The sequence below is a fragment of the Manacus candei genome, unplaced genomic scaffold (genome assembly GCF_025592945.1).
Source record: "Manacus candei isolate 608988 ecotype Guabito, Panama unplaced genomic scaffold, ASM2559294v1 h1tg000073l, whole genome shotgun sequence".
Lineage (NCBI taxonomy): Eukaryota > Metazoa > Chordata > Aves > Passeriformes > Pipridae > Manacus > Manacus candei.
Window position 1 is genome coordinate 4,227,581 of NW_026138121.1, and position 26,448 is coordinate 4,254,028.

The 26,448-nt window shown below is 46.0% G+C and overlaps 1 protein-coding gene across 3 annotated transcripts; it reads left to right on the plus strand.

The window, feature by feature from the left end:
• Positions 1-607: 607 nt before the first annotated feature.
• On the plus strand, positions 608-26,448 carry HIPK1 (homeodomain interacting protein kinase 1). Of its 3 annotated transcripts, none has more exons than XM_051808533.1 (16): positions 608-862; positions 1,768-2,845; positions 8,316-8,439; positions 10,420-10,539; positions 11,310-11,396; positions 12,220-12,404; positions 12,710-12,872; positions 13,252-13,474; positions 14,327-14,448; positions 15,939-16,073; positions 18,582-18,724; positions 18,884-19,066; positions 19,614-19,829; positions 20,066-20,304; positions 20,670-20,806; positions 21,832-26,448. In XM_051808533.1, the coding sequence occupies exons 2-16, from the start codon at positions 1,770-1,772 to the stop codon at positions 22,312-22,314; spliced, it is 3,636 nt and encodes a 1,211-aa protein (XP_051664493.1). In that variant the 5' UTR covers positions 608-862; positions 1,768-1,769; the 3' UTR covers positions 22,315-26,448. The 3 variants fall into 3 exon arrangements, with proteins under 3 accessions (XP_051664493.1, XP_051664495.1, XP_051664496.1); XM_051808535.1 differs by having other exon boundaries at positions 18,585-18,724; XM_051808536.1 differs by lacking the exon at positions 15,939-16,073.

A 26,448-nucleotide genomic window follows, 5' to 3' on the forward strand; every position in this document is an offset into this window, starting at 1 on the left:
GTTGTTCTTCCTTGGAAGCCTGGAGGAGGCTCAGGGGAGACCTCATTGCTCTCTACAACTCCCTGGAAGGAGGTTGGAGCCAGGTGGGGGTCGGGCTCTCCTCCCAGGCAGTAGGACAAGAGGGCACGGTCTTAAGCTGCACCGAGGAGGTTTGGATTGGACATTAGGAAGACATTTTCCACAGAGAGAGTGATCAGACACTGGAATTAGGCTGCCCAGGGAGGTGGTGGAGTCACCGTCCCTGGGGCTGTTTAGGAAGAGACTGGATGTGGCATCAGTGCGAGGTGGTAGGCGAGGTGGTGTCGGGGCAAAGGTCGGACTCGATGATCTGAGAGGTCTTTTCCAACCTCGGTGATTCTGTTCAGGCGGAACTTCCTGGGCATCAGTTTGTGCCCGTTGCCTCTGGTCCCATTGCCGGGCACCCCCGAGCGGAGCCCGGCCCGGCCCCTGACCCCCCGAACCCGGCCCGGCCCCTCACGATCCCCCGCTCCCGGGCCCCGCCCCGCGCCGGCCCCGCCCCTTCCTGCGCGCGGCCCCGCCCCGCGGTCACGTGCGCGCTCGCCCGCTCGGGGCTCGGCTGGCTGGGCCTGTGCGGGGCGCGGGGCCGGAGCGGCGGCGGGAGCGCGGCGGGGCCGGGGGGCGGCGGGGCCGGAGCGGGCGGGGGGAGCCCGGCCGGGCCGTGAGGGCGCGGCGGAGCCTGGCGGCGGCGGCGGAGCGGCCTGGGGGCTCCCCCCGGCGAGCGCGGGCCGAGCGGGCCGGGCCGGCGGCCGTGGCGGGGCTATGATGAGCCCGCTGCGGGGCTCCGCACCCCCGCGTGTCCCCCTGGCAGGTCCGGCCCGCGGCTGAGAACCCCCCACCGGCGGTGAGTGCGGGCGGCGGGGCCCGGCGCGGCGGGCAGGCCCGGGCCCGCCCTTCCCCCGCGCGGGGCCGGGGAGGGCCCGCGGCGGCGGCGGGGCCGGGAGCGGGCCCGGTAACGGCCCGGCCCGGGCGGGTTTGGCCGGGAGCGGGTGGGTTTCCTCCCCGACTGTTGTTTTTGCGGTGCCTGGGAAACAGGCCCCGGGACGGGATCTTGATTCCAGCAGGGTCTTCCCACTTCCTGCGCCCGCCCGCCCCTCGGTATTGTTTTTCTCGGTGCTGGGGGGGTTTTAGCCTGGGGAAAGGGAGGGTCAGGGGGGATCTTATCGCTCTCTGCAACTCCCTGGAAGGAGGGTGTAGCCAGGTGGAGGCCGGGCGGTGCTCCCGTGTAACAAACGATAGGACGAAGGGACACAGTCTTAAGCTGCACCAGAGAAAGTTTAGTTTGGAGATTAGGAAGCAATTCTTCGCAGAAAGGGTGATTAGACATTGGAACGGGCTGCCCAGGGGAGTGCCGGAGTCACCGTCCCCAGAGGTGTTTTAGGAAAGACTGGACGTGGCACTCGGTGCTCTGGGCTGGGTGACGAGGTGGGGATCGGCCACAGCTTGGACTCGATGATCTCAGAGGTCGTTTCCAAACTAATTGATCGTGTGATTCCTGTCGTGTCCTGGGATTCCTTTAGCCTTTATAGAGAGCTGGGTAAAGAGCTCTCTGCTTTTAAAATGCAGTAATTCCAACAGAGTGCCTCGCTCTGTGATGCCGTTAAGAGCAGCAGTTCCAGAGGTTGCCTCCCTCGGTGGTGGGCACCATACCGTGCTCAGAAAACACTTGTCCTTCCTCTTCTCCTGCAGATGGAGGAACTCGTCCATCACAACCTGCTGCCCCTAATGAGTTCTCCTCTCCCTTTCCAGGTATGGCCTCACAGCTGCAGGTGTTCTCCCCTCCGTCAGTATCCTCGAGTGCCTTCTGCAGTGCCAAGAAACTGAAAGTGGAGCCGTCTGTCTGGGATGTTTCAGGACAGAGCAGTAGTGACAAGTATTATACCCACAGCAAAAACCTCCCAGCAGCTCAAGGGCAAGCCAGCTCCTCTCATCAGGTAGCCAATTTCAGCATCCCTGCCTACGACCAGAACCTCCTTCTCCCTGCTCCCTCCGTCGAGCACATCGTGGTCACCGCGGCCGACAGCACCGGCAGCAGCGCCACCGCCTCCTTCCAGAGCAGCCAGACCCTCTCACACAGGAGCAACGTTTCTTTGCTGGAACCATACCAAAAATGTGGATTAAAAAGGAAAAGTGAGGAGGTCGACAGCAACGGTAGTGTGCAGATCATTGAGGAACATCCACCTCTCATGCTGCAAAACAGACCTGCGGTGGGTGCTGCGGCCACGACCACCACGGTCACCACGAAAAGCAGCAGCTCCAGTGGGGAGGGGGATTATCAGCTGGTCCAGCATGAGATCCTGTGCTCTATGACAAACAGCTACGAGGTCCTGGAGTTCCTGGGGCGGGGGACGTTCGGGCAGGTGGCGAAATGCTGGAAACGTAGCACGAAGGAGATCGTAGCCATCAAAATCCTGAAGAACCACCCGTCGTACGCCCGGCAGGGCCAGATCGAGGTGAGCATCCTGTCCCGCCTGAGCAGTGAGAATGCTGACGAGTACAACTTTGTCCGCTCCTATGAGTGCTTTCAACACAAGAATCATACTTGCCTTGTATTTGAGATGCTGGAACAGAACTTATATGATTTCCTAAAGCAAAACAAGTTCAGCCCGTTGCCCCTGAAGTACATCCGACCCATTCTGCAGCAAGTGGCCACTGCCTTGATGAAGCTAAAGAGCCTGGGTCTGATCCATGCTGACTTGAAGCCAGAGAACATCATGTTGGTGGATCCTGCACGCCAGCCCTACAGAGTGAAGGTGATAGACTTTGGGTCAGCCAGCCACGTGTCCAAGGCCGTGTGCTCCACGTACTTGCAGTCGCGCTATTACAGGTGAGCACTGACACAGTGGTTGCTTAACCAAGCCAGGCTTATCCTGCTGGGGTGCTGGGGGGTGCCTTAGCACAGTCAGGCTGATCCTGCTGTTGGAGGGTGCTGGAGGGTTCCTTCTACAGGCACTGACTCTTCTGCCCCTGTCCGGGGAGAGGAGGAAGTGATCAGCCTGTCCACTGCTCTGCGTGTTTCCTGGAGATTTCTTGTGAAATTTGTGTGGAAATGAATAGAACTTGTGCTTTGCAAGCGTGACCTGATCTGCAGCCCAGCACCTTCCTTTCGCCCCAGAGCAGTGCAGTAAGTTGATTTTACCCCATCAGTAGTAACAGCATTCTGTAGTTTGTGACAGTGTGTGAAGCAGCAAACTGGGGAAACAGATAAGTGGTGTGTTTTGGGTTGTTTGCCATGGTCTGAAACTAGTCCATGAACCTTGGTCATTTAGAAGGGAGAGAAGTCAAAGAGATGCCAGTTTCTTTTTGCTCTGTTTCTTCTGATTTCATCTTTGTCTGAACCCCCTTCACAAGCACATGACTTCCTGTGTCAACCCTGGCTAAGTCATGCTTTCATGAGACCTGTGGCTCCTTTAAAGCAGCAGTGAGATAGATCTCTGCTTCCCTTAGCAAAATGTAGGGATGGCTTCTACCCTACTCCTGCCTAAGAATTAAAAATAAACTATGGGCAAAAGCATTAAAACTCATAAACTTTGTATAAAGCAAGCTGTGCTGTTTCTTTCAATTATTCCTCGAGCTTGGTTCTGTTAAGTATTTCAGTTTAAGTAGCAGCAGACTTCAATAAATGGATGCAGAAAGAACTTCTGGCATCAAAGGGCCGTGAAAAAGTCTGTGCTGTGTTGTCAGGGTTGCTTTGGGTGGAATGTGAGCTCACTTGACGCAAAACTTAACTAGTATCTAGTCCTTCCAGCTGGGATGAGACAGAGGACTGAGACACTCCACCCCACCCTGTGTCTCTGCCCTGTTTGATGTCTTTCCTGGCTCCTCACTTCAGTTTAAAGCCTGACTTATTGTAGGTTTGTTGTGTTCATTCCTCATGCTGCCTGTATTCGTGCCTCCTTTGTTTTGTTTTGGTTTTTCTTTAACTCCCTCTAACACCCAGTACCAACTTTCTGTGCCATTTTTCGTTGGCTATAGACTTTTATTTTCTTAATCCATTCCTCCTGATCTTTGCTCAGCTTGTTGGCACCAACCTTTCCACTTCTAAACTATTGATTGTTATTTTTTTGTAGCAGTTATCTCCTATTCCCCATAGCTCTGTTAAAATGCTCACTCTCCAAAATACATCATCGATTTTGCTGTTGTTGCATTGAAAGAGGGGACCACTGATCAAGGATCTCCTCTATCTGACTTGCCACACGTGTCAGCAGAGCAGTCTGGGGAGGCACATGGTGCTCTCCAGTTTCTGGTATCACAGAGAGCAGATTTGGCTCAGGAAAAGCAGGGAGGGGTGATAAGTATCTTGAAGGGGCTGCAGGGAGGGACGTGGCTGCTTCATCTGTGTGTGGGGCACTGGCCTCCCAGCCCCTTCCAGCTCCCTGGGGTGACTGACAGTGCCAGAAAGGCAAATAACCTGGGATTAGGTGGCGTTGGACTGTCTGCTTGGCTGAAGTGAAGAATGCTGTGATGGGGAAGTCTAGTATTTAGTGATATGTAATTAGTGTAATGGTGATGATTGCTAAAATCCATAATCTAGGAATTTATGGAGATGGCACAGAAACCAGCTTATTGTGGGAGGACTGGATTGCTTTAACCATATACATGTTAAATTAGTGTTCAGATGAGTTCCCAGTTGGAAATTTTTTCAGTGCTCCTTTTAATAAAACAGTGTGACCAGTTCTTCATATGGCTCTCTGTCAACCATTAAAAATAAACTTTTCTGTGCTCACTTTTGGTTTTTAATACCTGCTGCTGGCACTTAGGTAGCCTCTGTCTCCTGTAGAGACATCTAAACCAGCCACACTCGGGTGCTGTAAGACGGACATTCTGATCTGCGTGCCCTGAAGGAAAAAACATATTAATTATGCTCCGTGCTGCTGGAGGTCATCCTGTCCAACAGCCCTGCTCACTCCAGGGTCTGACTGTCCTTCTGGCAGTTGGACACTCTTTAAAGAGTGAGTAGAAGTGCCCATGAAGAATTCTTTGTCTCTGAAGCCCAGCAGGGATGAGGAGCAGGTCAGCTCTATGCAGTGAGCAGTTTCTGTGGCAGTTCTGAGATCTGTTTGCAGTAATTCCTCACTGAAAACCAGAGTGTGTGCTTGTTGTGTCAGGTGAGGAAGGGTATGGATGCTTTTATTCCCCCTGGGGAGGATGAACAATGGAAGGAAACAGACAGCTTGCAGAAAGGAAAAATCCCTGGCAGACTGATCTCAGGGAGGTTTGCTCCTGTCCTGTCTTATGTGTAACTGCAGCCATAGTGTGAGTTTTACTCGGCTCCTGGTGCTGCCTGTGGGTCAGAGAGCACAAACTGAAGGTCCTGAGCTGAAGGGCTGCACAGTTTGGGCCACGAGGAGGTGGCACAGAGCACTGAGGGAGCTTGCAGAATGCAGGAGTATCCGTTTCTTACCTCTGCATTGGGCTCCGTGACCTACTTCTGTCCCAGCCATACTGGCCTGGGAAGCAGCAGTGCCTGCTGCCAAATCTAACTCTGCCTGCTAATCCAGCTCCAAGGGGTGACCCCGTTGTTCCCTGCCTTGCTGCCTGCAGTTGTAGGAGCTCCCTGTTCCCGTCATCCCTCACAGGGGGAGGGATGAAGGCACAGGTGTAAACATGGGGTGTTTGGAAATGCTTGGAGTGAGTCTCAGGGTTTTCTGGGGCTGCTGTGAATCCTTTGTCTTCTGAGAGTGCCTGAGCATATTTGCCAGCTTTGGAAGGCAGTGCTTGGCAAGCCTGTGTGCAAAGAGTGTTGTTGATTTTATTTCAAAGAGCTTAAGATGGTAAAATCGCTTTAATCTCTGTCAGAGCAGCTATGGAAGTGACCTCAGCCTGCTGGCCTGGTCCAGCTCACATCTCCTAATGCTGCTAATTGTAGTGGTGTAAAGGGACATGAGAGGGATTCTGATTTCCCAGCTCTGTCCTGCAGTCAGAATGAAGTCAGGTGGCTCATGAGAAGTTCACTTATTTAACTGCAGGGAGTAAAATCCACATAATTCGACTTGCTATCATCGTGATATTGAGATTTAGGAATACCTAAATCTGTTCCAGCCTGGAGTTAAAGACTAACAAACTGTCACATCCAGCCTTTGGTGCCACAAATCTGTGTTTCCATTGGAATTGGTGAGGTTTTTTTAACACTCTTGTGAAGGATTAGCATGCTCTGCATATTCCACAAGCCATTTATATTTTAGTTTGTTTGCCAGTCCAAACCAAGGAAGCTTTGGCATGCAGCATTCCTTATATGACAGGTTTGGGTCCTTTCTGAATTGGAATTTCCTGCATCAGGAGGAACATAATCAAGAGGATCAGTGCAGTTTGTTGATGATGACTCTGTAGACTAAAGGCATGTGAGGTTCTGTTTTCAGAATTCATTCTTGAGTGAATGAATGAACCATATTTGCTCTGCTTGTGAAGGAAGAGATTCCTCTTGTCTGCACCTGTTAACCTGGATCTATTCTGCCATATTTCCTTAAAGTGTAAATGTTTAGCAGGACATTCAGCATTCAAATATCAGATCCTGACCATATTTGCATAATCATTTTATATTTTCACATATAAAAGTCAACAACTGCCAGGAACAAACAAACAAGAAGGTAGAATAGAATGTCTTAGCTTGAATAATCTATTATTCTGATTACTAAAGGTGTATCATGGGGTCAGACACACTAAAACCTCCTTGCTAGAAGGTGAATGATAGACAATAACAGTGACCTCACTGCATCTGGTTCAGCTGCTTATCTTTTTTATAGAATCAGAGAATCACAGGATGTTTTGGGTTGGAAGGGACCTTAAAGCCCATCTCATTCCACCCCCTGCCATGGGCAGGGACACCTTCCACTAGCCCAGGCTGTTCCAGCTCCATCCAGCCTGGCCATTTTTGACAGACCTTGTCCTTTCTCAGGGGCACTGTGCGTGGGCAACTGGGCTGAGTGCATGTGTTTCAGAGACACCTGTGTGGACACCTAAAACAAAAGGTGTATCTGTGTCACCACAGCACAAAGGGTGATTAATTGGGGAGTCACTTCTTGCCATGTACAAACAGTTGGGAGGTACATTCTGGCTGAGCAGTCGAGTGTCAGATTTACTGACACCTGTGCATTATGCAAGCCCTGGTTTTTAGAATCCTGTGGAAGGATCAGGACTGGTTTCAGAGCTTCTTTTACCAACTGAAACATCCACAGTGTAACACAAGAAATGCCACACAAGCCCTGGGACATGTTCCCTGAGGCACAATCAGGAAATAGGTAGCCTGGAGTTTAGGGCTTTTCTGCTTCCTGTGTGCTTGTGTTAGTTATGCATGAAGAAGCTCAAGGTTTTTGTATTTCCTGTACTTTCCAGAGTAAATTCCCACACCAGCTCACTTGGGTTTTATGCTGTATGCAAATGTGTGACCAGAATTTCTCCTGCCGGAACAGCATCAGTTTGTTCCAGAACTGTGTGTAGGTGAAGAGTTGTACTGAAACATCCCTTTGTGTTATGAGTCAGTTCCAGACAGAAATTTCCCTGAAATTCCAACCTGTTACAGAAGCAAACCCTGCTTGGAGTTTGAGGTTTTTTTTCATCACCTCCTGGTGAAGGCTGGGCCAGGCAGGTACATTTTGCATTAGGTGTGGTTGAGTGCACAGAAACCTGAAACACAACCTCCAGCTGGGCCCTCTCCGTCCATTTTGAACTCGAAACTCTGAACAAACCCTGCATGAAAACCTGCTGGTAGAAACTGCTCTGCAGAGCTCCTTTCTCTGGCTCTGCAAATGCTTTTCTTTTCCACGTGGAAAGCAGGCAGCCTCCTGCAGCTGGTTTACCTGGGATCTCAAGACCTCCCTCCAAGAAAAGTCTGAGCACCGTTTGCCAGAACTTTTCTTCCCAATTCTGTTAGGATAGGTTGGATTAAGTGATTTTTGAGAGGTTCTCTCCCAGCCTTGATATTACTGTGATCCTATGTGCTGTCTCAGGGACACCTCACACCACACTTGCTGTCAGGTGTAATTAAACTGATTACTCAAGGAGTAGCTTCATATCACAGGTGCATAAAGGCCTCCTAGGAGTTGAGGGGCACTGTGGCAATAAATGAATCCAGCTATGCCACTAAGGGATGAAAAGGTTGGGATCCCTTAGGCCGCTTGAGGAAACAACTTCTGCTTTAAAGTGAATAATTTATTTTCACACAGGTTTACTTTTGTGCATGGAGGGGTTGGACTCAGTGATCCTTGCAGGTCCCTTCTAGCTCAGCATATTCTGTTATTCTCCGGAGTTATTTATAGGGAAGAAATTATTTTACTGTTATTTTGTTTTTCCTCTGACAGAGCTCCTGAAATCATCCTGGGTTTGCCGTTCTGTGAAGCCATCGACATGTGGTCGCTGGGCTGTGTGATTGCTGAGCTGTTTCTGGGCTGGCCTCTGTATCCAGGAGCATCTGAGTATGATCAGGTGGGAGCACGTGGTGGATGTGGGATCTTCACATGAAACCACAATGACCCTCTGAACCCCATGTGTCCTCTGTCAGCTGTCACCCAGCACACACTGCTGCTTGTCATCTGAAATTCATTTTCCCCCTGTGATATTCCCACTGCCTGTCTCTACACTTCTGTGTGTTTCCACTTGAGCTGAATGTATCCTGTACAAAAATAGGGTCCAATTTGCAGTTAACCCCTGGTTTCCAAACCCAAAAGCTGTTGAAACACCTTCCTGTCAAAACAGAAGCGAGGTGTGTGTCCTGACGTGGCACACTCTCTGTAATTTCACCATGAGGGCAGTTTTTCCATGTGGAGACAGAGCAAGCCTATCATTCCTGCCCTGTTAATACCTACAGCAGCCCTCATTTTTTATGCAAAGTGTGAGCCCCAAGCTGCCTTTGAAATGCTCTGAAAGGCATCTTGAACTAATTAGTCCTTTCCGTGGACACTTGGCATTGTTACCTGGGCTGGTCTGTGCCTATAAAAGGACAAAAAGTCTGCGAGAGGGATTTTTTTGAGAGTAGCTTTTCCACTGGGGTTTTTATGGTGGTATCTTGTTACAGTGCTGGGTACAGCTTTCCTTATGTGATAAAATACATGAAAACTTAGTAAGTTTGAAAACTGACTTGTCATATGTCTTCCCAGCACAGTAAATTTCCAAAGGAAACACAGTGGTACCTTAATGAGCAGAATGAGTTAGAAAGTAACTGAGGTGGGGCACCGTGGTTTCCTTGTACACTGAATTTTGTGTAATTCTGAGAACCTTATCTGCTCGTGTAGGTGGCTGGGGAGGAGCTGCTTTTTCCATTGCTTCATGACAGGATTTTGCAGTCCTTTGTGAGGCAGAGTGAGGTGTGACTTCACGGGGTTGGTTTTGATGTCTGAATTTCCCTTGAAAACTGGGCATGACTTGCTTACATGTTTTCTGAGATGCTGCAGCAGCAAGTGAAAGCTCAGGTGGAACCTGTGAGAGGACCTCTCCAGGAATGAGTTCATGGGTCAGGATGGGATTTACAGCTATTTTTTTGAACACCCCTGGGCTGTAAAGCAAGAGTTATGTCGTAAAAAGAGCAGAACTTGTGTAGGTACAAAAAGGACTCACCTGCAGACACTTGGTTCCACACTGGCTTAAATGAAAAGTGAGCCCATAAATTCATGTGATCACAAGCTCTGACAGTGAGTTCAGTGCCCTGCAATGTTCAGCTCTTGTGGCACAGTGGAATAGCAGGAGTTTTGCAAATAAGAAATGAGGCATCCTAAAGGTCCTGTAATTGATGGTTTGAACAAAGCATAATTATCTTAACACTGTGTTTTTTTCATAAAGTTGCTGTTTTCTTTCCTTTGGAGAATACCTTTTTATTTGTTATCTCTTTACCTGTGTCTTATCAATACCATCACAAGGATTCAGGTGCATCTCCCAAAATTCCAAGCCATTTTTTTAGATATAAAATAAAGTATATTAAAACTGCTTGAGGATCTAAGAATCTGACTGTACAAAGGGTTTGCTTTTTTTTTTTTTTTTTGGTCAATGAGAGCTTTGCTATGACATTATTCTGAACTTGTGTGCCTGGAGTATATACAGCCAGGCACAGAAATGTTGCTTTGATAATTATGCCTTTAATTATATATACATAATGATAAATTCTGTGGTATTTTTCTTTCAAAATATGCACTTCTTACATTGCTTAATGTCTTAAAAGTCTGCTTACATATACTTTAACAAAAAAATATTTCCATAAAACAAGAACCTCAGATTTTTGCAGATAATAAAATTGAAGAAGTATTCCTATAAATACTTGAGATAGTCCCTTTAATTTTGCAGTTTTAGTTATCAGGGCATTCTTTCTTTACAGGTAATTTCCTATTTGCTATGAGCAAACCTGGCTGTTAATTACTCCATCAGCTATGAATTCTTTATATTGGGAATCCTCATTATTTTCATTTTCTCTCCTAGATTCGTTATATTTCACAAACTCAAGGCCTTCCAGCAGAGTATCTTCTCAGTGCAGGAACGAAAACAAGCAGGTTTTTTAACAGAGATCCAAATTTGGGATACCCACTGTGGAGGCTAAAGGTTTGTGTGTCTGTTCAATCCCCAATTCTCTTCTGTTCTTTGAGGACTTGATATAAATCCCCCCCCTAGTTTTAGTGTGCTGTGAGAACATCCTGAGTGAAGATTGGCTTTGAAATGCCATTCAGACTTAGCTGGTTTTTGGGTATTTTAATTTCAGAGGCTGTACAGACCCCCTGGTAGTGCTCTAACAATGGCAGCTGTGCATGATAGTACCAGCAAAGGGTGGGTGTTGAAGTAATTGAGATAATGGTTACTTATTATGGGCTGCTCATTCTTGGGGAAGTGTGTCATCTTGTTGTCATCTCCTGACAATACAACGAGTAAAATACCGAGTATTTTGTGATTGTCTTTGTTAGTTTAACAGGAATCTGTTTATGGATGGGCAGAGGACAGGCAAGAATCAGATGTAGGCTTGATTTGCCTTTAAAGCTGAGCAGCAAAAGGAAGGGGATTTTGCCTTTCTTCTTTATAGAAGGGGGATTTAAAATATTTATAGCCTCTTCTTTTCCAAAATCAGAAACCTTCAGTTCTTTTGGCTAATGCACAGCCTAAGGAAACCTTGATATGAAGTCATCCTGTTGTTAACTCAGCTTTCAAAGGAATGATCTCTGCAGCTGAGGGAACGAGAACCCATGGCTGGGGCTTGGCCTGCTGGGGTGTGGTTTGTGTGAAACAGGCAAAGGATCACCTGACTCAGCAGTTCCTTGCTGCTTTTTCCTTTATCAGTGTGTGATATCTTGGTTTATATTAATGAATGTTCTCTTTTATAGACCCCAGAAGAACATGAGTTGGAAACAGGAATCAAATCAAAAGAGGCTCGGAAATATATTTTCAACTGTTTGGATGATATGGCGCAGGTGTGTGGGGTCCTGGGACACAGAGAACTTGATTCCATATGTTGTTGGGATCTCTGAAACCATCATTAATCACTGGGATCTCTAAAAATGAGGCTCCTGTGCTGGAGTGATCAGCTCTTCCACTTGCAGTTGGGAGCACTGGTGTAGGTTTGCCACGGTGCCAGTTTGCATCAGAAATCACTGGATTAAAGGCTGTCAAAATGTCAATTATGAACCTGTTTGAAATTTATTGTGTTTTCCTATGCCTCAATGTGCTCACCAGCAATAGGAGAGCTAAGCCCCTTCAAATGTGTTTATAGGATTAGGCCTGTTATTGGATTTTGAAAATATTGACAGTAACTACAGATCATTCTATTTTTCATTCTCTCTTCAGAGGTGAAATGAAGGAATATCTGAGTGTTTTTAATATCATGAGACCTGAAATCTTAAATATCAATTTTCTATCACTTTTGTAGGTGTTACCATTATGTTACATCTGTACAGAGAAGGTAGAATCTTCCCATTCTGATTTGCCAGCCCCTTCTAGCACCCCCAGAACATGAGGGCAGATTGCCAGGCAGTGGAGAGTGAAGCCTGGTTGGTGTCTTTGAATAGACCTGGTTGGTGTCTTTCTCATGTTTAGATGAGAATTCCACATTTAAATTTGACTTCCTTTCATAGAAGAAGCGAGGGAAAGGTTGTGTGTTAGTGCTGCACTACCTGAAATTAATCTGACTCAGAGACAGAAATGGTTAATAAATATTTCTGTGCCGTGTGAAATCACTGAATTGTTGTGTAGCATGAATTTGATGTTTGTGTGAGCTGCTCTCATTTCATTTTTCAGGTGAATATGTCTACAGACTTAGAGGGCACCGACATGTTGGCAGAGAAGGCTGACCGAAGGGAGTATATTGATTTGTTGAAGAAAATGTTGACAATTGATGCAGATAAGAGAGTTACTCCACTGAAGACTTTGAACCATCCATTTGTTACAATGACACATCTACTGGACTTCCCCCACAGTAACCAGTAAGCTTCCTTAGATTGCTTATTTTGTTTCAGGAGGATTTAACTGGAAGCACAGAACAGCACTTTTCTACTTTCTGTCAGTGCTGTTTTCTGCAGTTTCTGGCTGAACCTGAAAACAGCAATGGCATGTGTAAGGAATGGAATGTTCATAAACTTCCTTTTCATGTTTTAAGACATTTTTTGTTGGTTTTAAAAAAAAAAAAAAAAAATTTAAACCTAAAACGTGCATAAAGTTGGGAATCTGTCATATCTCTGTTGTGCTCCTGTTACATATCTCATGTTTTCCTTCTGTTACTCTGTTTCAGTGTGAAATCTTGCTTTCAGAACATGGAGATCTGCAAGCGAAGGGTTAACATGTACGACACAGTGAATCAGATTAAGAGCCCATTCACAACTCACGTTGCTCCCAATACAAGCACAAACCTGACAATGAGCTTTAACAACCAGCTCAACACAGTACACAACCAGGTACAGCATCTTTTACCTGTTTTACACTAATCAAAGACATGGAGTAGTCTAATTCAGTGCCTACAGGCCAAAGCCTGTTCTGCAAAATACTTATTTACATTCCTCTGCAAAATTTATAGTCTTGTCTTGAAGTTTAATTTTCCAAAACTCAGGCCAAGGCAGTCTCTTTACTTCATGTGTGGGAAATTTGTCTGTCAGTTGAGCAATGTAAGTAAAGTTGGAGTAATTAATGTTTTTTCTCCTATTACCTTTTACCTTAAACCTTTTCATGGTCCTTGCTTCATAGTATAATACTGATGGTTCCTATTGTTTGTTTTATAACAAGTACGAGAGATAAGTCTGATTTTTTTATTTTTTTTTTTTAATTTTCTTTTCCTAGGCCAGTGTGTTGGCATCCAATTCTACTGCTGCTGCTACTCTTTCCCTGGCAAACTCAGATGTCTCCCTGCTAAACTATCAGTCTGCCCTGTACCCATCATCTGCAGCCCCAGTTGCAGGAGTGGCTCAGCAGAGTGTTTCCTTGCAGCCTGGAACCACCCAGATCTGCACACAGACTGACCCCTTCCAGCAGACCTTCATTGTTTGTCCCCCTGCTTTTCAAAGTAAGCAGAAAACCCTTTGTGTGGTCCTGTGGTTTCAATTAGGCATTGGAGAAGTTGTGATTTGCACTAAACTGAGGAAGTATGAACTTGAGAAGAGCTCCCTGTGTGTGTCACACGGTGCTCTTGCATCAGTAAATGCAGAATCAGGTCAGACATGTGTAGACAACTTGATTCTCTTCCAGGTCATGCTTGAACAGGTGACAGTATCTTGCCTGCCTGGGTTGCAGCCTCCAGCTGGTTGCTCAACCAGTTTTTCCCCCCAAACTGAACACAACAACATTCCACAGAAAGCAGCAACAGAGGAGCCAGACCTGCCTGAGAATCAGAAAGTGTCTTGCTGTGTTTTGTATCTCAAGAGCAAATATCTGGTGTTTGAGCCTCAGTTCCCAAGCCCTGGGGCAGCTGTTTGCTGGCAACAGATTGTGAATCCATGAGCTCAGCACAGGCTCTGTTCATCCCTCCCTTCATCCTCAGAGGTCTCTAGTTATGCTGGTACCTGGATTATCTTGGTCTGAAGGGTTGTGTGTGAAACGGGAACTGATAGTGGAAGGTTTGAACTTTGGAACTGATCTCAAGCAACTTAGAATTAGGTGTCTGTGTTATCTGTGTTTCTGAAGACAAGACTCCACAGAGCTGAGCTGGTGACAACTGGTTGTCCATCACGGCCCTTCAGCAGAAGTATTTACTGCAGCTGGTGATTTATTAGTAGGCTTTTGTCACAGGGAACAGCTTTTCTGTCTCTTAATCCAGCCCTGTCTTCTGCCTTTACTGGTAGGAATTTGATTTAGGAAACAAACAAACAAACAAAGAATAATAAATCAGCTTAGTGGTGATGTATCTTGTCCTCCACAGCCGGACTTCAGGCAACTACAAAGCATTCTGGGTTCCCAGTAAGGATGGAAAATGCTGTCCCAATTGTGCCACAAGCACCTGCAGCACAGCCACTGCAGATCCAGTCTGGAGTTCTCACACAGGTAAAAAAAACCCACCCCAAATCCCCCCCCAGAATTAACTGCAATTCCAACCTCCATCCAGGAGAACCTGCCTGCCCCCCCGTGCTGGGGGGAGCACAGTGGGTTCTCAGAACTCTCTGAAAGGGTAAATGCAGATCACTTCTAAGACAGTGTTTTCTTGGTTTGTTTTGTTCTTCTGGAATATTTAAAGTCTAAACTGCCTTATGTCGTGTGCCTCCCTGGTTTCAGGAGTTTGAATTAATAATGGGAATAAATATGTAGTTTTCGGTTGCTAAAAACAGGCTGTGTTTTTTCAGGGGTGTACACTGCTTTATGAGGGGGGGTGTTATTTTTACCTACACTTTAAAAAGGTGTCAGGAGAAACCATTTCTTAGAGAAGTGAGATCTCAGTAAACAGAGGAGACAACGCAGATTATTCATGATAAAATTTCATCTTTAAATCAACAAAATTATTTCTGAATCCTTCTCAACTAGTTACATTCTGAGTGTGAATTAATGTGTAGCAATGACATACCTATTTCTGTAGTTTGCAGTTTTAACATGTAATAACAAAACTGACTAATAATGCTAAAAATGCTATTTTAAACATTAGTAATGTGTCATAAATTAAAACCCGTTTTATTTCCAAAAAGTAATGCTTTAATATACAATGAGCACCCAGTGACTCACAAGTTTTATTCACTGAAAAATTGTAATTGCCTTTATAATTAAGTGCATTTTTATTTATTTGCATAGTTTTAGTTTCTACTGGCATTAACACATACTCTGTGAGTTTTACTCTCCAGGCATTATATTGAACTTACTGACCTTCTTGTAGAGGAGTGATTTTTAAATTGTTCAGTCCAAGTAATTTTGGTGGCATTCTGTGGTCTCTGGTTCCTTTATAGCATAATGATGCAGGTAACAGTATCCAAAAAGCAGAATCCACTTGAAGGGCCACCTGAATCCAAGCCCTGCTTTTCCTGAGACTTAAAAATTATACACTCATAGTCTAGTTTCAATTAGACATTCGATGGACTAATACGTGTCTGAGTGGTTTCATCTCAGATAACTTCGTTCTTTGATGACACAAAAGACCTGCTGTGCCTTCTGTTAAATCCCATAGTTTACCTTTTCCCAAGGGTTCTGTGTGTGGATTTGGAGGTAGGTTGGAGCCAAGGGGACAGCCTGTGCCGTGGTTAGTGCAACGTGAGGGTGCCACTTGCTCTCTGGGGCCCAGTAAAGTATCAATAGCTCAACCCTGTCTCATTTTTAACTGTGTCACCAGAGAGATGCTGTTCCCCAATCCCTTGTCCCTCATGTTCCCCTCAGGGCCACGGAGGTGCTTAGAGGAGGGTCTGGGTGTTGGTTTCAGTGCCTCCCTTCCCATCCCGGCGCCCGCTCACGCACCGTAGAAACGCCAGCGAGGTGACGCCTCGCCTGGCCCTATTGCTGACCCCACTGCCCTGCCTCGGTTCTGTGTTTCACTCACTGCCTGATCTACATTTCAGGGGAGCTGTACACCACTAATGGTAGCAACTCTTCATCCTCAAGTAGCCACCATCACGCCGCAGTATGCGGTGCCCTTTACCCTGAACTGCGCAGCCGGCCGGCCGGCGCTGGTCGAACAGACGGCTGCAGTACTGGTAATTGCCTCCCTTGATTGTGTTCACTAACTGAGTTTTTGTTTTAACTTAGACTTGCAGAGGGCATGGAAGCATGTGCCATCTTGTGGCTGTGTTCTTGCTACATCTTAATGTCTCGTTGTTTTCCTCCCCAACATTGCTGAAGCACTGTCTGACTCTGACGTTTAGTGTGGCTCTGTAAAGAATCCAGATCCATTGACTATGACTTTTACTAGCCTAGTATTTAAAGCTCTTCTAAGCTATAATCTAGAAGAGTTATAATCATTCTTGTTCTTCGCTTACTCTCCTATCTTTGCCTTTTGATTGTGGAATACAAAGGAATCAGTCTTTAGCTTGACTCTGCTACAGGTACCTGGATGGCCAGAATTTGACCTACTTGGCAAGTTAGCTCCATATTTTGTTTTCAACATGTTTAAAGCTGCTTTGCATGGAGAAATGTTTCAGATCATTAAGCACAGGCTAAAATCTCTAATGACAGCAAATCCTTTAATGTATTGCTTTAGCAGTTGATTTCTCTTAACCTCTGTTGAACATTGACAATAATTTTCTGGCCTTTTGTTATTTATAGCCAATCGCACGTAGCTTGCTTCATCCAGATAAAGATTCTGTTCTTCACAGATAACTTTCAGTTGATATGTATTTCTTGGTTGAAATTAAAGGTGAGCTCTAGTATCCAAAATGGCAACAGCTAGCTTTTAGGTTATTTGGAACAATTTTGAAAAAAGGATGGGGGAAGGGAATCAACACACCTTAAAGAAATGTACATTTGCAAAATTGTCCTCTTCTGTATTTATTTGGCACCTGCATGAGAACAACTTTGTGAGTGCCACAAAGAAGTCATTGTAAAACTCCAGAATCAGATCAGTGAAGCTTTTGAAAACATTGCAGTGCACTGAAGTGCTGGTATCCTCACATGTCGTTCAAAGCACATTCCATTGTGTGAACCATGTTGTTTCTTGTGGCTTTGAAGTGGTAGTTTGAATGTCATTTTCTTCCAAGAGGGAGGTCTCTGCTGAAGTGGAATTTGCTCAAGTCATACCTGTCCTGAAATTCAAACCCACTCATTTGAGTTCTTCTGAACCAAGTGAGCTGCTCCCTGGTTCTGAGGATGGGAAGGCAGGAGAGTGGGGCTCTCCTGGTCACAGCTCTGAGCTAAACAGACCCAGGGATGCTTCTCCTTTCCTCCTTTTGAGATTGCTGAAAGGCTGCAACCTAAGCTCCAAAAACAGCAAGGGGTGACTGTAGCAGAGCTTGGGACACAAGTGAGTTGTTAGTGATGCTTTCCAAAGTGTATTTGGGCTTTTGATTCAACAGGCAAATTCTGTTCTCCTGTGTGTGTGCAGTGGACTTGACGTTCAACTCCCCTGTACAGCCGTGGAGATCCGAGCCAGCTGTCTCCAGACTCTGGATTCTGAGTTTCCCTGGAGGACTTACTAGTTCTGTTTGGATTCTGGGAGCCTTTGGCGTGAATCTGCTCACCTTTAGTGCTTCCGACACTTCTCCCTTGCTGCTTCCCCTGAGTTTGCATTAGCCATTTGCTAAGCTTTGCATATTTTTGTCCTTCCTCTGTCAAAACAGTTCGTCGCTTGGAAGGCCCGATTTCTGCCTCTCATTGGGAATTTATATCTTGCTGTATTAAACTCTCTGCTTTGTCTTGTGCAGGTGTTGGCTTTTGGAAAGACGCATGGTGTGACTTTTAACATATTTCTCTTTTTATTTTTTTAATTTTTTTCAATGTTGTTATGATTATTCCGCTTATGTTGGCAGAGGTTTTTAGCAGCTCTCTGCTTTGAAGGCTTCTTGTTCGGAACTGGTATTTGTACTGAGTGGATCTGTTACTTGCAGAAATATTTTATATAAAACAGCAGGGTTTGCAGCTTAAACTGCAAGAGAGAGATATTTTCAAAATCATAGAAATATTGTCCTGTCAAAATCATAGAAATATTATCCTGTCAAAATCATAGAAATACTGTCCTGTCAAATTGATTTGGACAAGAACACTGATAATGTTAATTAATTGGACCTGTTCTTCACATATCTCCCTTGTAACTAACTTATCTCTCAGTGTGGCTTTTCTTAAACACCTCAGTGAGGTGGATGGATTTCCACGATAACACTCTCTCAATGTGAGCCCTGAAAAACAGAAAGCACCAAATTGGCTTAATATTTTGGAATCCTTCAGCAGAACAGGGTGTGCAAATTTACATACAGAAACAGTCCTGAGCATTCAAGCTGCACCTGGCAGTGCAGTGTGGCTGCATCTGCAAAACAATATTAAACTCCTTTCCCCAGGTGACAGCAGTGACCTAAAAGATTAGTAAAGTCTCAGGGGAAGCTCATTCCTCTGGTTTTGTCATCCTCCTGTGCTGAGACCTTTGGAATGATGTGCTGTACCTCTGCAAGTTAACAATCCACCCCGGTGCATTTATTGCTTGGACAGATCTCTCTCCCTGCACCTGCAGGAACTGAAGTCTAGTGAGCCTGGTGTGTGTGTTTGTTGTTTTGCAGCAGGCCTGGCCGGGGGGAACCCAGCAGATCCTGCTCCCTTCCACCTGGCAGCAGCTCCCAGGGGTTGCTCTGCACAACTCTGTCCAGCCAGCAGCCGTCATCCCGGAGACCATCGGCAGCAGCCAGCAGCTGGCTGACTGGAGGTAGGGATTGCACGGGCTCCAGCTCTGTGCCAGAGGGGAATACATGCCATCACAGTGCCCACAATGTCTCCCTTCCCCTCAGAATCTCACAGGAGCTCAGTTCCTGCAGGGCAGTCATGGGATTTGGGCCTCTTATTTTTTTTTTTTTTTCTGCTCCAGGAATGCACATTCCCATGGAAATCAGTACAGCACTCTCATGCAACAGCCATCTCTGCTGACCAACCACGTGACATTGGCTACAGCACAGCCTCTGAATGTTGGAGTGGCTCATGTTGTGAGGCAGCAGCAGAGCAGCAATGTGCCAGCAAAGAAGAACAAGCAGCCAGCACCAAGCACAGCCAAGTAAGAATCCCATTGCTTCCTTTCCCAGTCCTAGAAAAACCATGGGTTTGTTTGTGGAGGTTTGCCTTTATGGTGTGAAAAACGTGTTTTCTGATCACAGAGGCACTGAATGTGTAACTTTATTGTGCTACAATTGCATTTCAAGAGGTCTTGGAAAAAGCCTCTGTGCTGTAGTCACTGATTTAAATGAAACTAAATTCAGTGAGTGCAAGGATGTGGTTGATCAAGTGTTTTACTGTCCTGGCCAAAGGGGTTTTGCACGTTCAGGGTGTGTTGGTGCCATAGCAATATAGGTGACAGAATCATCAAACAAGGGCTGGCAGATTTCTGGCAGTGTTCAGGTGGATCAGTCCCATTCAGGGCATCCCTGAGTGCCTTGATAGCTTCTGGGATGTGTCTGTGGTGCTCTGCACTGAGCTCCTCTTTGTGTCTGTCAAGATGCTGCTGCTTGTGTGTGAGCTCCAGCCTGCTGGAACCTGACTGTTCCTAGTGCTGTTTGCCCCAGTCTGCTGACACAGAGCTGAATCCTGCTCTGGTTTTCCCCCAGGCCCAGCTCAACCCTGGAGACCGTGCCCACCCAAGTGTACTCTCTCATTGGGAGCAGCCCCCTGCGCTCCACCTCCTCCTCCTCCAACGTGCTGGTCCCAGTGCAGGAGCAGCACCAGCCCATCGTGATCCCGGACACTCCGAGCCCCCCTGTCAGTGTCATCACCATCCGCAGCGACACCGATGAGGAGGAGGACAGCAAATACAAACCTGCCAGGTAGGAGGGTTGTTGGGCCAGCTGGGGCTGATCTGTGCTGAGCTCAGCCCAAGGATCAGGGAGAGTGGGGAACACATAAGACATAAAATTCTGCTGTGCTTCTGGTTCTCTAGTTAACCTGAATTTTGTCCCACGAGGAGGGAGGGTATGAGATCCCAGAGGGAGAGCTCCTGTTTTCTGGTGGGAAAAGCCAGAATGTTTTCCATTTTGTACTCTGTCTTTTTTTTCCCCTGCAGTTTGGGCATGAAGCAGAGATCCAATGTCATCAGCTACGTCACTGTTAACGACTCCCCTGACTCTGACTCCTCCCTGAACAGCCCCTATGCCACAGACCCCCTGTCCTCGCTCAGGAGCACCGGAGGGGCCCTGGAGCTGCCGAGCAGGGCTGCTCCTGACAGCTCCAGCTCCCGGACCATCATCGTGCCACCCCTGAAAACACAGCTCAACGACTGCATTGTAGCCACCCAGGCTTCAGGTGGGTATCTCAGAGCTCACTGTGCCCAGGAGCTTTGCCAGGGCTCAGGTGTGTCCCATCCCTGGCACATTCACTCCCACAGTTTTGGACTTTCTGGGTCTTTGGCAGCTTTAGGTTTCACAGCTGCTGTTCTGAAAGCCTTAGACTGTTTCAAATGTCATTGATAGATTTGCCTTTCATTAATGTTTGGCTGCTTTTAGAAAGATCTCTAAACATTCCTGATGGTTCCTTAACCGCATTTTAAATCGTAATTAAAGAGAAGTTGCTGTGACAGAAACAGCCCCTGGGCGTTCTTTGGTTCCCAGAGCTGGTTACCACAGTGCAGGGGAGAGGGAGGAATGGACTAAGCTTGTGAAATCTTTCAGGCATCCTGAGCAGCACCAGTAAGACCAAGCCAGTGGCCTCGGTGAGCGGGCAGTCGTCAGGATGCTGCATAACCCCCACGGGGTACCGCTCCCACCGCGTGGTGACCAGCGGCGTGCAGCCCCTCAACCTCAGCCAGGTGAGCACTGCCCGGCTCTGCTGACCCCTCCTGTGGGGCTTTAGGATTGCTTTGGGAACATGGTGCTGTAAGGCAGGGGGAATGACTGGAGGATCAATAGCTGCAACCTGTGATTCGAAGCTGATTCTGCGCTGGGGCGATGCAGGGTGGGACAGACTCTGTAGGGAGCACAGGGAAGGTTCTCGAGGCAAAGAATTTGTCCCTGTACCAGAGGGCAGGAGAAGGAAGTGTGGTTATGTCCATATTCTTCCTTTGTGCTCATGTTCATACCTATCTTACAGCAGGTCATTCTTGCCACTCAGGTGGGAGGGTGACAGAGATCCAGCTGTTGAATTAGAGTAGCTTTGAAGTCACAGTACAAGTACAGTACTTTTGTTCTTTACCTTTTTTCTCTAGAACTCACAAAGACCCAACCAGGAGACTAAGGCTGGACTTTGTTTTCTCGAACTAAAAATTAGCACCTGACTTCCCTTGAAACTTTCAGGGCTTGGTTTCACTTCAGTTTTTGTCACGACTCTTGACCTTTGAGTCATGCTGCAGTAGCCTTTGGGAAGAGAGGGAGTGTTACACTTCCAGTTCGTTTCTGGCATGGGCACGAGACAGGTTTTTGTCCTAAAATGTGTTAGCCCTGCTGCCACCCTCATCAGGGTGCCGAGGAGTAGATTGTGAGGAGTTCAAGGGCTGGGTCAGTCCTAGGACCTGCCTGCACTTGTCCAGCTGTGTCCTGTGGCACTCCAGGTGTGGCAGTTTGATCCCATTGTAGGGAAAAAGTGTAATTTTTGTCTCAGTGGAACTGCAGCCACCCTTCTCAAATCTCTGGGAGGGTTTCATAGGGGAGGATCTGCAGGGAGGGTTTCACAGGGGAGGATCTGCAGGGAGGGTTTCACAAGGGAGGATCTGCAGGAGCGTTGTAGAACGGAGGTGTTGATGGGGAGGCTCTGGCTGACCCTTGCTCACCTCCTGAGCTGAGGGGGGATCCCCTGAGTGGGGTAACCACTGACCTTCTTTGCTTCTTCTCCCTGCAGAACCAGCAGACCACAGTGCTGGCCTCCCAGGAGAGAAGTGGAAACGCTGTCCCACGTAGGCAGCAAGCTTATGTGGCCCCCCTCACGTCAACTATTTCTCAGGCTCCCTACACGTTCCAGCACAGCAGCCCAGTGCATCCCCACCTGGCAGCAGCCACGGCCAGTGCCCACCTGTCCAGCCAGCCCCACATGTACACTTACGCTCCCACCACGGCGGCCACGCTGGGCTCCACCACCTCCATCGCCCACCTCTTCTCCCCTCAGGGCTCCTCCCGGCACACCACGTACGCTGCCCACCCCAGCACCCTCGTCCACCAGGTCCCCGTGAGCGTTGGGCCCAGTCTGCTGACTTCCAACGTCCCGCCCGCCCAGTACCAACACCAGTTTGCTCCCCAGTCCTATATTGGTGCTTCCAGAGGATCTGCTATTTACACTGGATACCCGCTGAGCCCCACCAAGATCAACCAGTACTCCTACTTGTAGTTCCCAGTAAAGCACTGTCCTGCAATAGAGAGAGTGGAGAAGGATTTCAGGTGAACCTTTACCTGGGAATGACTGCCTGGCTCGTGTTTCTCCCTGGTCTGGGTGTGTGTTGTTCCAAAATGTCTCTGGTGAGTTCGGTCACTAACTGGGCAGCATGTTTTGTTACCAGTACGAGGGTCACTAATTAAGTTTTTAAAATTTTACTTACTTTTTATAGATGCTTTTAAAAAAAAAAATTCATGGTCACATTTATTTAAAATTGTTCTGTTGTGCTAATCAAAAGGGGTGTCAAATCAGTGTCTTGGAAGACAGATCCTGATGTCTTTTTTTAACTTGTGTAACTTAAACAGAAAAGATTTGCAGATTCTATTTTAGCAGCTTGCACAAATCCATGTTGCCACTAAAAATGTAATGCATGTTTATCTCATTATGTTGCTGGGGCAGTTTTAAAATCAGATTTAGTATTTTAACATTTGTTCTCTAATTCACTTTGTCTCTAACAAATTGCTGGTTCTGCAAAAGCCATTACATCTCCATATATGTTTCTGTCAAAGGTTTTTTGTTTACTTCTCTGCTTTGTTTAAGGACTGGTAGAGGCAGCTGCCTTACAGCAGCAACGTGATATATTCAGGAGTCCTGCAAACCCTGGAGTCTTCTTTGTTTTCTTGAAAATTCTCCATAACCCAGCTGAATTTTCTGTTGTGTTCGTTGCAGAATTCTTTTAAGTTCTTCAAAGTGCATTCAGGATCTCACTGTGTGACAGAGCTCAGCAGCTCTGTCAGGATGTTGTTGACTTCAGCTGAGAGTGAATAGTGCAGCACTGCTCTAAAATTTGGTTTCTGCAGCTTATTAGATGCTGGCCCTATAATGGAGCTGGATTCCTTCACAGAAGCACAGGGCTTTGCTTTGTTCTGTTTTTTCTTAATGATTTTTTTTCCTCACGTGATTCATTTAGGAGGGAGATGAATTTGAAATACAATGAAACATCACTGTATTGATGATGTACAGCTTTTTATACTCCTGTGAGCGTATCCTCCTGGATATGTCAACAGCTACTTTAAAGCGCTCTTAATAAGACTTGTAAACAGTAAGTGCATGTAGGAATTGCAACAAAAAACCAGAAACAAAAAAAAACCAGAAACAAAAAAAGAGAAAGAAAAAGAAAAAAAAAAGGAAAAAAAAAAAGTCCAGATTTTAAAGTTTATTACTGAATTTAAAACTATTTTAGAAGTTTTGTATTGGTGGTGTTTTAATATTTTACAGAAAATGAAATATGTACATATTGATTAGAAAAATATAACAAGCAAAACTTCCTGCTAACCCCAAATGTTCTGTCTTTGTAATCAAAATGTGTAGTGATTATACTTGAACTCTGTACTTAGTGTTTGTCTAATTCTTAAACGTTCCTGGGGATGGAAGTGTTGTATCCTTTGTATTTAAACCAAAATGAATTGATTCATGTTGGAATGTATGTGATATAATGCAATGGTTAGAGCTCATCACTGTAGCACTGAGAGAGGAGTTAGAGCTTCACGAGAGGAAAGGATACCTTCGGATTTGTTTTGCACAGGTATGTGTGATGAAGAGTTGTTTGGTGTGTCCCCTTATTGTAGTGCCTTAAATGATGATGTAGTGTGACTAGAGTTTACAGTGAGCTTTGCCTTATGAGGGACCAGCAAGCCCCCGTCGAATTGAAGCAATTCACCCAGCTTTCCACAGCCAGAGCAGCAGGAGGTGCAGAGCTGCGTCTTATCCCTTCCAACGCTCCATCAAAGCTCCGTTTTTGTTCCCCGTGAAGCGATGTCCCCTTAAAAAGCTTTCCCCTTTGAAAATGGCACATGTACTGTTAGTGTCTGTCAGTGCATTTCGGATAAAAGGTAGTGCTGGGAATGCATTGGAATGTTTAGTCTAATATTGCAGAAGTGATTAAATATGTGCAATCACTTTTATTAGGTTAGTGTGGCGTTACCTTCCCCCACAGGAATAGCAGATGTGTCGTGTAAAATATTGCTAGCTTGGTGATAGAATATTTATACCAAAGAGAGCCTGCTGTAAAGCACATAATACCATTAAAAAAGTTTTATAATGCTACTGCTAATGTGGAGTTGTTGGGAAGGTCTGTCAGCTGTAGCCCTAGTTAGCGTTCAGAGGAAATACTCATTCTGGATAATCAGTGCAGTTTTTGGACTACACTTTGTTTTCTCGGGTCCCTTGTACTAGGAATTATTTCTCATCTAATACGTAGGTGAAGTATCTTGTCCAAGTGGATGATAAACTGGTTCGAGCGGTCGTGTTACTGCAGCAATAAGAGGTTTGGTAACCTTGAATCCCAGTTTATGTTCCGTCCCAGTGGGAAGGAGGCCAGTTCTGAGGGGGGGGGGGGTGTGTGGAGAGAAATGCAGAAGTCATTTCTGAAATCCCCACGTTCCTGATAGAAGGAAGTCTGGACTGCCCTGAAATGGGTGAACTGATGGAGGTTTTGGCATCTCTTTGCTGGAGGGGTCGAGGACTTTGGAACTGGACGGTAGCATTAGCCACGTTGTTGTTCAGTGTGTTTGTAGTCAGAGCACTTCTGTAAGTGGATAACCAACCTTGCTATGCCACATCGTTGCTGGAAACGATGCTGTTTGTTGCTGTAGGCACTTTCTTGCTTTTTTTGACATTGCTTGTGTTCAGTACTTGCCTTGAGATACCTCTTGGGTGTACAGAGTTGTGCCTTTCCACCGAAAGGCAAACCAAGCTCCAACTCCCTGTTTCACAAATAGGACTTCGTGGAAAACACTTTACTAACAGGAAAAAAAAAAAAAGAAAAAGGACCTCTAGCAAAATCTGCTAATAGTTCTGAGAACTTGCCCACTTTACCCCCAAAAAAACAGCTTGAAATAACCGTTTAGAGTTTCTGTAACATAGTTAATCCCAATCAAATGTATTCCCAAAGCACGGTGTCATCTCTTCCACTGCCCAAGTTCCCAAAAGAGTTGGAACGAGGAGGATGAGATGGAAATGACATAGATAAAATCAAATGTGCTCCATTTGGAACCAAAATACCCCAGAATTCCTCAGTGATACACAGCAAACCCCACCCCAGCAGCGCCAGGGGGACACTGGGCTTCACAAGCCAGTCTGGCCCCCAGGATGTGATGCCCAGTCTGGGTGTGTATTGTGCTCTAAGGAGATACTTCCCTTCTTCCCTTTTGCATATCCAGCCTCAAATTGGGTTCAAGAATTGACTCTCCTCATTGTCAGAGCCACTACACGTGTTTTGTAGAGAAATCTGCTATCTCTGGATAGGAATTGGAGTACTTTAATTTTTTTTACAACTAGTTTGGGACTCACCTTTGGAATATTTGATGACCGTGGTCCCATCTAGGTTTGTCTGTGTGATTCTTGAGCTGTTCAATCAGTTTTCTCTTACCTGACCTGTATTTGCAGCTGTGATAGCCACTGCAGAGGCGACTCCCAAGGCTTTCCTGCTTAGCACCTAGTTGATGGGATGCAGTAATTTACCTCTGACTCAGCAATTTCTTTTAGTACATGAAACTAAATTGCTTCTAAATGACAGGATTGGCACAGCCCTGCTTTCTTTTTTTATTTTTATTTAAACTTCTGAATGGTGCCGCATGTCCACATGGTTGTTTGTTGCTAAACTTTATATAATGTGTGATTTCAGATTCAGCTTGAACTATATCTATCTCACTACATGTAGCAGTACATTATATGTAATGTTAGTATTTCTGCTTGAATCCTTGATATTGCAATGGAATTCCTACTTTATTAAATGTATTTGATATGCTAGTTACTGTGTAAAATTTAACTTTCTTTTATGGTTGTGCTCTTCCTTTTTACAAGCCGCTAGATACAGGTAGTTTCTGACAATTACTGATCTATGTTTGTATTGCTGATGTACTTAGGGGGTATGTAAAAATCATTTTAACAAAAGAAATAGATATTTAAAAATTTAATACTAACTATATGGGAAAAGGGTCCATTGTGAAAACATAGTTTATCTTTGGATTCAATGTTTGTCTTTGGTTTTACAAAGTAGCTTGTATTTTAAGTATTTTCTACATAATATGGTAAAAATGTAGAACAATTGCAATGCATCAATAAAAAGGGTTAATTTTCTGTACTCTA